The sequence below is a fragment of the Amphiura filiformis genome, chromosome 15 (genome assembly GCF_039555335.1).
Source record: "Amphiura filiformis chromosome 15, Afil_fr2py, whole genome shotgun sequence".
Classification (NCBI taxonomy): Eukaryota; Metazoa; Echinodermata; class Ophiuroidea; order Amphilepidida; family Amphiuridae; genus Amphiura; species Amphiura filiformis.
Genome location: NC_092642.1, coordinates 7032609 through 7045261, shown reverse-complemented (window position 1 = coordinate 7045261; position 12653 = coordinate 7032609). Strand labels below are relative to the sequence as shown.

The following is a 12653-nucleotide window of genomic DNA, read 5'->3' as shown; positions in this document are numbered from 1 at the left end:
TCACACTCGGCAGTTTTTGCTTTTGTTGCAAGATGAATTCAGAATGATGGTAGCGGAGGAAACGTTTTAAAGCAGTCGTTGAGTGTGTGATTGTTTAAAAATAGAAGCGAGCATGCTGACTCAGTGTGACAAGCAAGCGCCATGTAAAATTTGCAGTGCTTTTCAGCTGCTGCTGCTGGATGTGACCTAGAGATTTGCAATGCAAGGGTGACCTTTTTATTGACCTCCATTAAATGGTACATGTACATGTACTTAGGTACAGAAGAGGATTGTAATAGGTGGAGGAAATTTGCAATAGGTACAGTCAGGCACATATTGAGGGTTTACATTATATTTTGTTTGGGAAAATGTAAAAAATATGTTAATTTTTCATTTTCTGTCGTTTTTGTTATTTTAAGGGGATTGGTTTGGTGGACACCAAACTCCTGAGATTTTGTTTTCAAACCAAAGGAAGACAACTTTATTTTGATTGGTTGGGTCAGGACTGCAGGTCAAATCATAGTTTTTTGTTTGATTGTGGGTGACCACTGACTAGAAAGTAGAATACAGCAAGTGTGAAGTTTCCTTTGAAAATTAAAACAGTACATCAAAAGTACCGGTATTAAACAATTCTGATCCCAACATTGTTGCGTGAAATAAATAATTATAGGCTGAATTAAATAGAAGGCTGCAAAAATTATTAACAAGTAGCATAAATCTTTAGTTTGTTGTGGTCACCTTTCTTTCTTGTTTTTATTGTGATTTTTGTAACATTTGTAAACATCTCAAACTTGCTTTGAATTCTTTTGTGTGGTTTGAAGGTGTGCAAATTAAGGATTCCCCAAAGTGACTTGATTTTTTTAAAATCAAAGTCAAATTTATTGTAAATTCATGCATGCACATAACTAACATTGGGTGTGAATGGTTGACCCAAGAGCCATTCATAAACTGTTAAATACCAGCCCACAATAGTGTGACGATCACAAGATACAAATAAGTAGGAAAGTTACTATTTGAAACTGGGAATTTCATTACTATATTTGTTATTATTATTTAATGAAATTAAAATCACAGAATGTTCAGGAATACAATGTATGCTATGAATAGGGCTATTAATAATAGATTTGACAGCTGATCATTGTTTCTGATTTTCAACATGATTATATTGAACTCTGATTCCCCAAATATTTATCAAATTTATTTTATGAAAGCCCTGACAAAATTGTATAAATATTTATCAAATGCATTGTGTTTGAAACAAACTTCACAAATTTGTCATAATTTATTTTTTCTTTCTTTGTCTCTTTTCATTATTTTTGCACCAATCAACCAGGTTGTACAGACTAAGTAGCTCAACTTGCTTTCATCCAAACCATATCCCCACTCATCACCATGGAGAGCATCCAGGTGCAAGAAGTCCACGAGGTACAGGAGGTCCAGGAAGCAGAGGAAACCGTGGCAACAGGTGGCGAGGAAGGCGAAGTACCGGTACATACAGAAGAACAGGTGGAGACTGTTCATCAGCAGGTACTTGTATGTATAAAAAAAGTGGTTTGTATACTTAACAGGCTTGGAAAATATCCATTGCACCCCCCCCCACCTCATGCAAACACCATTGTGGTCAATTGTTCCTAAGGTCCCTTTCTGTTGTTTGTCACCAATGTGCCCTGATGAAGTGGTTTGCCACAAGCAATTGCTTTGGAAATTGCATTGTGTTACTTGGCCATAGATGGAAGACATGACCTTAATCTTCCACACATACACACCCCCCCATGGAAGACATGACCTTAATCTTCCACACAGGGAGTGTGAATTTCAAATGGAGTTAACCTGAATAGGTCACTCCATTTGAAGTCTACACCTTCCTACATGTAAGAGATTGAGGTCATTGCGACCATGGGTGTATGGATATCAGCAGGAAAATCTTATTTCTTAAGGCAGTCCCTGGACTTCAATGTTTAATAGGCAGTTAGTATGAATTTGCATGATAAACTTCCTCTTTCTCCTCCCTGTGTTTTGTTCCTATCACATGCATCATACATCAAGCTAGTATAGAGTTTTGGAATTAAATCAAATACTGGAACTTACTTTTTCAACTTTGCGACGTTGGATCTAGAACCATTTTACATGACCAGCCCAGTTGGCTGATGAAGTCTGGTGGTTCTAGACGCAACATCGCAAAGTTGCATAAAGTAAGTTCCAGTATTTGATTTAATTCAAAAACTTGAAACTACTGGATGACTAAGAACATTCCCCCATATATCAAGCTAGATGGAATATGTTAGTCTGTGAATCCATGGTGAAATTAAAGTCACTTTTCCAGGCCTGTTTATAAATATTCTGTGTTGATTGTATCCTTACAATGCTTACATGTGGATGTGTACAGTATGTGTGGACATCTGGCAAGCATGGACCTGTTTCTACCTAAGTACCATACCATGCATCAAGCAATTGGTTCTCTAATGCATATTATATAGGCAGTGAAAATCACATGTTAGCTATTCCTGTAACTTTAACAGGACATTCAGTGTTTGTCAGCCTTGTTGGTACAATTTGATTTGAGGCCCAACCTACATTGCCCAAAAAATATTCAGACCCCAACTATGATAATGTACCGTATTCATTCCAATAAGCGCCCAGGGCGCTTAACAAAGTCATTTTGGGTGGGCGCTTATTTTTTACCTGGTTTACCTAATTTTTAAGTAAGGGGTGTTCATTAGAGACAAATTTATGTATGTTATAAAAGGGTCCTGAGACGTTCTAGTAGCTTTTCTGATGTAGAAAATGTATTGCAAGTTTACACAGGACTTGTAGTCCTCCAGCTATTTCACCGTATCGACGTCTATCTGTCACTTCAACACTGATGGTACCCTTTAGCAAATTGGAAATTTCCTGGTGGGCGCTTATTGGGGCACGGGCGCTTATTGGAACGAATACGGTAATGCCTTTTTTTAACACCATATATTGGATTTGTAAATTCTTCAGGCTGTTTCTGCAACATGAGCATTACATAAACAGTTCGATGAAACAACACAACAATCGACTACATAGACAGACCAACATGCATGCATAATGCATCTATCCATTCTTTGCGAATAGTGCGGATGAAAATGATCATTTAAGCTAGACCTAGGAAAGTATACACAGTGTTAGACCTAGGAATCCTAGGAATACGCGATTTTCGGAGGCCAAAATATGCACCTCAATTTTTTATTTAAATTTTTTTTTTTTTTTTTTTTTTTGCAATTTTTAATGTCTTTTTGGTGGATTTGGAGAGTCCCTGGACATCATTCATGGTTGATTTTCCAAAAAAAATTGCCCCTTTTGGATACAAAGTTGTAATTTTTAGTGATTTTCTAGATTTCTTTGCTCTACATGTAGATCAAGGGACTCTCCAAATACGCGAAAAAAATCCAAATGTCAAAAACACATTCGGAGCCCAAAATAAGCCCTTTCAATTTTGCGCCGCAAATATTTTGTGTATTCTAGCAGCCCTAATTTTTAGAGTAATGCCTTTTAAAAATAGCTATCTGTTCTGATTGTGTCCTCATCTCTAGTGTTTTTTTCCACAAACCTTCAATTTAAATTACCATTATTTCTCTACATGTATATCATTAACTTTTTCTTACACTTACAGCAAAGTGAATATATACAGAGTGCTTGAATAGAGCGAAAGAAAACATGCTAATACCGTATTCATATCAAATATAATACTCAAAGTTGATTTATTAGTACTTAATAACGCAGCTAAATATAGCCTTTTCATAGACGTTGTTCACGCTCATTTCTGCATGCTTGTCACAATCACACACATGAAAGAAATGAAATTTATTTTGCTTGCACACAAAATGTTCAATTAGTAAATTGTCATAAATGTGATAACATAAAGTCAAGAGGAGTGCTCAGCATTTAAATAAATGTCACCGACTAGAACATTTATGTGATATTTCGAAGGAAGTGAAACTCATTTTGCAAAATCATGTTAGCCCCAAGCCGCAAGAGCAGACTGGTATGAATATGTCTCTGATTGACAGATTATGTCTGGATGTAAATATTGTTAGAGATCTGCAGGCTAGCTAAAATATCACAGCATACTGCAGCCAGTGCACACACAATGCTGCAAATTCAAGGCTGACCTTTTAACCTTTTTAGTCCAGTTCCATAGGCTTTGATCCAAATATAACCAATAGATCCAAGTACAATTTTTTTGCCGTGCACCGAGATATTTTTCCGATTGTTAACTGTTGGGATAAATTTCCATGTCAATTTCTGAGTAAAGCACAATAATTTCTAGAATTAAACATTGAAAAATAAAACTTATTTTACAAACATAAACTGGTTTAAAGGTTTCAAATACCTTATTTATTTCTAAAAAATGTTATGTACAATAAAATTTGGTCCTTTTAAAAATGAACCCTAAAAAGGGTTGGAGTTAAAAAAAAAAAATACCACATTAAAAAAATACATTAAAAATACATTGAATAAAAAGTTCACTAAAAATACATTGAAAAAAAAATTACAAAGAAAAACTGGTTTTAAAGGTGATAGTTTCAAATACCTTATTTATTTCTCCAAATGTTACAATAAAATTTGGTCCTTCCAAAAATGAACCCTGAAAAAGGTCGGACCATACAAAATTAAAACAGCATTTTTTTATTTTTATTTTTACTCCATCCTGAAAGAAATTTTTAAACAGTCAATCACTGGCATTTGTGTAAAGCATCCAAATCAAAACAATAAAGGATGCTACAAACTAGGCATAAAAACAAAGAAAAACAAGGATTTTTTTAAATTATACAAATTCTATACCGGTAATGGTAAACAATTTGTGTTCAATTTAGCAAATCTTGAAAATTATTATATGCCACCACAATTTCTGTTTCTATGTAACTAAACTGGCAGCACAACACATATTGCTATCAATTTACTCATAAAAAACAGTTTATATGTCTTTCTCTTCACAGTCTGCATAATATTGCAGTTTGTTTGAAGTGAGATCTGGCCTGCAGCTGTGCACATTATAAATGTTATGCAAACCGTGTCATTATTAAACGCTTTTCCTTCATAATTGCTAGTGGTGCTACATGATAGTCAAGTGTGTGTGTCTGTGTGCTAATGTTAGCTCCTTGTCTGCATGGGGACTGTTTTTCTGTGGTTTTTAAAAAAACTTTAGGAATGAACTCTGACATTTTAAAGCAAACAAATAAAATAGTGCAAGAGGATTCTTGTTTTGCCAATGCTAGTATACATACAGTGCATCTTATACAGTAAGCTACAATACATTGTACAGGAATTAATTTTGTGCTGCAAAACAATTTGCTAATTTAAATTATTCGACTGTTGATGTAAATATCTATAGAATTTAATTTAATTTCATACAACTAAATTAAAATGTTGTTCAAATTTTTAAATCTCCACTTACATTGTCAGGAAGGGAATGGGTATAGGCAGCGTTTATCTAGCATTACATTTTCAAAGACTAAGTTCATAGCTAGAGTGCCTTACCTGAACTTGTTAGGTGGACACGAGGCTGATTGGTTGACCTTTGAAACCTTATTTGCCAAACACTGTGGAAATTATATTACAATGTGTGGATTCAGTAAAATATTAAACCCACACAAACCATGAAATGAATTCTTTGTGTTTGAACCAGATCTACTGAATGCAAAGACATACAGTTTTGAAAGAGCTTGCAAATTTATACCAATTCAATGTCAATATAGTTTCTTTTGTTGTTGATTTTGCACATTTTTGTGATACAAAGTCACAGTTTTTTAGATGAAAGAACCCCATTTTTCAAACAAATTTTTTTCTGACTAATATTTGAATATATTAGGAACTTAAATTTACAGACTGTAGAGACATAATTTTTGCTTTGGCAAATGAAGGTCATGAATGCAAATTTTACTCCATAAAAGTTATGTCCAAACACAGTAGATTCTGTGATATTATCAGGAAAGATTTAAACTTCACATAAAAATGGAAACATTGTTTTTAATGGCACGGCATAATGTAAGATAGAAGAAAACAGAACACGGATGAAAATGGACCACGTCCCTTCAATAGTGATAATTAGCAAATTGTATGCTTCAGTTGTCATTAGCAGATCTGTATTTCTTCGGCAGTATATAGATGAGGTGACATCAGTGTTTATCAACTAGGCAAACTAGTCCATCGATATGCTTCAGCAAACTCTAGTACCCTACACTGGTCATTGGCCTTATTGTGATGCGGCGGGAGTTTTAAAAGCACAGGTCCTGAACAAAACATGCGCACACATACTGCCAGGCAAGGAACAATGGTCATTGCCGACAAATTGCTAGGGAATGACGTCAAATATCACCTCGTGTATTACTGCATTTACTCTTTGATTCAAAAGCACCTGTTTCTCCAAGACAAAACACAGTATCTTCTATGCCACTTATGTACAGATACTGCCAATTTACTTTGTGGTGATGCAATTGTAGCAATTGATTGTTCTTGTTCTTTTAATCTTATTGTGATGCTCTAAGCACTAAACATTACACTCTTTTTTTTTTTTTTTTTCATGTAGGTACCAATGGAAATCCACCATGTGGAAGGTGCTGAAGAACATATCCAGGTCCAAGGAGCAGAAGGACACGTAGAACAAGTACATGTACAAACCGCTGATGATCAGGTAAGATCCCACCCACATATAGGGCAAATTGTTTCTGATCACCACTATTACAAGGGGTGTGTTAATATTGGCCATGACAAGGCATCATGTGGTGCTCTTGATACAATGCAGTGGTCATGGTCCTATACTTTTGTTAAGCACTTAATAGGCCGGTTTCTTCCAATGATATATCTAATACTGGAGTTTAAAATAACATGGAAATATGGATAGAGAAAAATAAAATTGCTTTTTAGTATTACTTAAGGAGTTTTGGGTTGTAAAATAAGTAGGAGGGTGGTTTAAGAAGTGAATGAGGACATCAAAAACTCCTGCCTATTTCGTGTTGATCAAAATATACTCTATAAGTTCTTCTCACCTTAAGTTTGGGACTGACGTTTAATAAAAATGTTGCGAGAGAGCAATTGCATTATGCCGCCCTAAAATGAGAGCATATTATGCAGTGATTACAAGAAGGGCATGCAATTCAAGGCTAGGCGCCCTAAAAACTGCAGTGACATCACTACCAAACTCGATGTGAGAAGAACTATAGTTCGATCCCATGTTTCCCTATTGTGTTAAAGGAGCACGACTGAAATCCACCACGTGGAAGGTACAGCAGAAGACGGAGGCGAGGAGCAAATGCAAACCTCGGAAGAACAACAGGTATTTTGAAATTGTGTGACTGATAGTGGTACATATTTTCAATGGGTACACCTGGCAGTAAGGGCTTGTACATGGACATTATTCTTCTCTATGTACTTGATATAATACACACTCTGAGACAAATGGTAGAGCAGTATCACAGATCTTCCAATGCATCATAACTCATTAATTTAGAGTCGGTTAATACCAAATGAAAACATACACTTTTCTGCTGACAATTTCACCAAAATACTTGTGTCTTTCTCAGAGCACTATGATGTTATCAATCCATCTGCTTTGGAGTGGGAAACTTCGCCGGATGTTGGATCCTCTGCTCCAAATCACCTCTGGAGATAGAAGTTTTGCTTTTGGTAAAATAAAATTGAAGCATCCGGTGAAGTTGCCCATTCCAAAGCAGATGGATTGATAACGTCAATCAATAGTGTTTTGAAAAAGCCTGAAGCGAAACTGTTGGCAGAAAAATATATAAGTTTTAGATTTGGTTTTTACAATAATTCTAAAAACTGATTTATAAACAAACTGTAACTCATGACCACTCAGTTGGGCAGATAGAGCCTTTTGATGGGTTTAGGACACCCTCTTCATGATGATGCAAGTGTAAAGAATTTTTGAAAACTTAAGTTGATTGGGAATCTATTATAGAAACATGCAACTCAGTCTTTTTGAATTGTGTGTACATTTTACACAAACAATTCTAGAGTATGTATCAATCAAAGTACATTGACATCATTATTTGTTTCTTTCTTGGTATGCACGATTGTTTTAAAATTTGAATCATTATTCTGTTTCTAAAATCAGCATAAATTATAGCACCCACCTGTGCGTCATTTTGCAGTGCTCCTGATTTGCTGCACACATAATCTGCCATTAGTTGGCAGTATTATCAGTATTCAGAGTATTCAGATATTTGGAAACTGTATTACACCCGTACATTTGGCAATTGCTGACGGAAAGTGCATTGTTGTAAAAGGAATGAAGATTCAAATTTGACAAAAATTTCTGTAGATCTTGCAAACTTTCCTCAATTTGTTATCATTTTGTTTTCTTTTGTCTTAATCTCTTTATTTCTTTCTAGTGAACCAGTACAGCATCTGTCAAAATAAATGTCTTGTCTAGTTATTTTTTACTTTGAATGTTTGTGATATACTCTGTATACAATTTGATATGCACACATAGCATAGTTCATAAATATCAACATGTGTTTAATTGATTATAAACCCCGTTGTAAACATTTGTTGATAAACATGCAAGAAACACATCAGGTTTAATTCTCTGTATTCACAATCGATGCGGCACCAGCGGTTGGGGAGATGCCAAAATATGCAATGCATCATGGGAAAAAGGTTAACATCCAAATCCTGTGTAATATGAGGCAACATAGGAACATGTTATTAAGTTTTTAAATGTCAATAATGATGATGTTGCAAACGAATACACACGAAAACATCAATTTACAATAATTCGTTATATGTTATCGATCCATTTTGCATCTATTGATCACACAGACTCCTTCGTGGAGCTGTTTTCAACATTATTATCACACTCGCATGAAAATCCAACTAGCTAGGGCGGGGATGTCGACCGTAGAGGTCAAAAATTAGACTGGCAAGAAAGATCAACCGCTGGCAGCACATCGTATTATGAATACCTAGAATTGTGTAGTTCTGTTCTCTGTGTAAGGTGTATGTTTGTTTTTCTTCACATTTCAATGTATGTTTTTCATTTGCTTCAAAGTTGGAATAGTAAATATGTTCCTTATCCATCCGCCGTTCATTTGTACAATTTTTCTTAAAATACCCCAAAGCATGTTGCATAGTTTAATAATCATTATCAGGTTGAAATAGGCAATGATTATACCCCCATTCTTAATTCACATGATGAGTACATATTTTGCATGAAATATTTCTAGATACAAATTGGTTTTGGTCTTTAGAATCTGTCTGTTGAAGTATGAAACCTTAAAATCAACAAAAATGGAACATTGAACAATTGTTTGAAATGCATGCATGGATGGGACCTGCTTTTCATACTTTGGTGGTTAACATTGTATTGTTTGAACTGTATGGTAATAAAAAAGTAAATGTGTGCAAAAGTTGTAAATTACATGGGTACATGTGGTTGAATTGGCAACTGATTTCTAAAATCAATCTGAGATAGTGACTGACTGTTATCATTCATGATACAAATTAAAAAAATATATAAACATAATCCCATTTTGGAGATTTGCAGCATCCCATTATGGATGATTGCAAATGAGATTATCAATTAGAAACTTGTCACTTATTCATTTCTGTCTTCTCTCTGTCTCTCTCTCTTTCCTTTCTCATACATGTAACATGTATATTCTTCGCATCCTTCTCTCCCTCGTCTACCCAAGTTAATGCATACAGATGTCATAAGCCCTCACTAGAATTCACAACTTGTCATTGCCTATAAACTACATGTATTCAGGTTATCAATTTATTTTTGTCAACTGTCTTTCACTCTATTTTCTCACCCAATTCCAAGATGTATTTCTCTCACCTGGTTTGTCAAGTTATTTGTCAGGTTTTTTTAGTGAGTGGGTGATGTTGTGGTGCCTGGGGTTCTGGTGACACAAATAAGTAGTTGAGTACTATGGCATTTACATGCACATACATTTACAAGTCTACTATTGATTGTTACAGCAAATTTTCCTTGCTGAATCTTGGAAGTGGTGCTGTTTTATGCAAGTTTTGTGATGGGTTTTATGATAAAACAAAAAAAATCCCTGTTCTAATGGGTGGACGGACTAGTTAGCCAAGTAGGGTTGGTCAGTCAAGTTCTTTTTACTTCATTCTGGGAGAGGCTAAATAACCATTACAGAAAGCATGAAAAATTCTAAAAATGTTTTGTAAGTTTTATGTTTTGGAAAATGTTCTGATTTTTTTTCCACAATCCACTTCAGCCAAAAAAATGGTTTAAAAAAGTCCCCAAAATGCAGGGTGGTGGGTATTGGTGGGTTTTTTTGTCACCAAAGCAAAATAATTTTTCAGGGGAGGGAGTGAGTGAGTGAGAGAGAGAGACCTCACATGGTTAAAGTATTATTGTCAGAAAAAATCAAAGAGATTCCTTTTTATTTAAAGTCAATGCAATAAATAATAATCTGCAAAAGCAAAACCCAAAAGTCGAACCCCTATCCTTTAAATCTGGTCAATTGTGGAATAAAAACAGCCGTTTAGTATACAGGAATATTCAGTAGTGCCAATTTAAATATCCAATTCCTTTGCCACCACAAGCTTGGGGTTATCACATGAGTTCCATCTCCTGACGAGTTCTAACAGTGGGTTTTAAAATGTGTGTAAAATGTGCGTAACAGGCTCTGGGGTACACAGCCGTTTTCGCCAAACGTTTGTCAAACAATTGCCGAGCACAAACGCTTGTCAAACATTTTCAGAACGCCTGTAAACGTTTGGCAAACGCTTTTGATTGCTAAATGTTTGTCAAACGTTTGGCGAAAGCGGCTATGTAGCAGAGGGCTCAATAAAATTTTACACTTGCATACATGTATATAGACGTAAATGCCTATACTGATATGCTGAGGTGGACATTTTGTTGTGACATTTGTCAAAAGTGGGTTGCATATAAACATCAGTTTACCAACTTTGAGGGGTGACACACGTGTGGTGCTCATTTACAGTTGTAATCTTCAATTTGTCATCCATGTACCATCCACACATACATTTATTTTAGCAGCGTGAGTTCACATAGTGATGTTATTGCATAATCTTGTAATCCATGCATTAGTTTGTCGAGTATGCTACATCCAAACAGCTTCCAGAAGGTTCCATGTATCAGAGTCCTGGCCAGATTGATCCGGTATGCATGTTATACATTGAGCACAACCCTAACCTAATCCCGTAATGATAAAAATTTGAATGAATTTAGGAGCATTGACATGACACAGATTTTTGCCTTCCCAAACAAATTGGACCTGAAGAATCCATTCTTCAGGTATTCAGATCTCCATTTTTATTTTTAAATAATTGTCTTTCCTTATTTATTTTATACATTTATTTTAGTTATTATTTAATTTAATTTTAGTTTAGTTTCTTTTAGTGTTTTTTTCTCTGTTAATTATCTCTACCTGGATTTCATTTGTGTTGTGTGCTATAGAAGTCAGTAATATTTATGTTCTGTAAAAAGTAGACTAGGAACCTTTCCTCTCCAGTGTTTGATAGTTCAATTCAATAGTTCAAATTCATAAAATGAGATACATTCCTTCATCTTATCATCATCAAATCATCATCATATAATTCAACATTTTTGTCCATCTTTATTTTTTGCATCATCAGGTACATCAGCAGATGGTACAACAAGTTGTACAGCAGCTACCAGCAGGCTCTACAGTACAGCATGTCATGGTTTCTAACCCTGGCGGTACCATTACATCCCTACCAAGTGGACAAGTTGTCACCACAGCGTATATACAGGGACAACCTACACCGGTAGAAGCATTCAAGGTGGGTGGGGCACAACGATACATCATGGTGGAAAATGATAAGGCTAGTATACTTCCATAATTGCGGTGTTTGTGCTTGCTCAAAGGGTCACCCGTTAAATTTGGGAAGGGATCATCTTTTAGCGACATATAACTGACATGTGTAATCAGCTGTAATGCCCCAAAATGGGTGACCCTATGTTCTTATTTATTCTTCTACCCTTTGCCATCTTTCCATTTAGAAAAAAAAAGAAGATTCTTGCTTAATTTTGTAATCCATGCTAAGATTCTTCAAAGTTACTCAAAAATGTTCTCACCATGATCATCAACTTAATTTCAGAAGGACTTTGTCCCTTAGCCTGTCAGGTTAGGTTACTTTAAAAATCATAATTATCTTTTCGAAGTTTTGAATGGATGCCTGTAGGTTTGACTCTTGTAACAAGTTTCATTTACAGCAAGACTTCTGGACAAGTAACATCCATATCAGTACTTGCCTGGCGTGCTTACTATACAACTAACGTAAAATTACAAATGCCAAATTGGGACCCCAGATACATGTATGTGAACAGTGGACACCCCCATGTTAACACACCACATTTTTTACACACCTGTAAGCTAGAGTTAAAATTTCTTTGGGCTAATCAGGGACTTGTACCTTAACAGTGTGTATAACTAATGAATCCATATTGTTGTTCCTAACAGGTGCAGCAGGTAGAGATCAACCAACAAACGGTAGAGCAGCTTGTACGAGTGCCTCAACCACATATGGACGGTACCATGGTTGCCAAGCTACCAAATAACGACCTCCTCATCAAGACAGGATTAGGATTGGAGCATAAACCACAGAGACCCATTGAATTGTGTGTAGTTTGTGGAGATAGGGCATCAGGTAACTATGGTGATGGTGTGTCCTAA

General features: G+C 35.5%; 1 protein-coding gene across 12 annotated transcripts in view; it reads left to right on the top strand.

Annotated features, from left to right (window-relative positions):
• Positions 1-12653, top strand: part of LOC140171188 (orphan steroid hormone receptor 2-like) — a 57933-nt gene that overhangs the window by 17796 nt on the left and 27484 nt on the right. For 5 of the 12 annotated variants that reach the window (XR_011861576.1, XM_072194395.1, XM_072194392.1 and 2 more), the window contains exons 2-6: positions 1313-1512; positions 6533-6637; positions 11045-11116; positions 11593-11802; positions 12441-12627. Coding sequence is in view for 11 of the 12 variants with exons in the window: in XM_072194395.1 (XP_072050496.1) it covers positions 1372-1512; positions 6533-6637; positions 11045-11116; positions 11593-11802; positions 12441-12627 (715 nt within the window). In the remaining variant the exon portion in view is untranslated. Of the gene's footprint in view, positions 1-277; positions 299-1312; positions 1513-6532; positions 6638-7188; positions 7280-11044; positions 11117-11592; positions 11803-12440; positions 12628-12653 lie in introns of those variants that run through there. The other 7 variants (XM_072194390.1, XM_072194391.1, XM_072194393.1 and 4 more) reach the window with 7 other exon arrangements.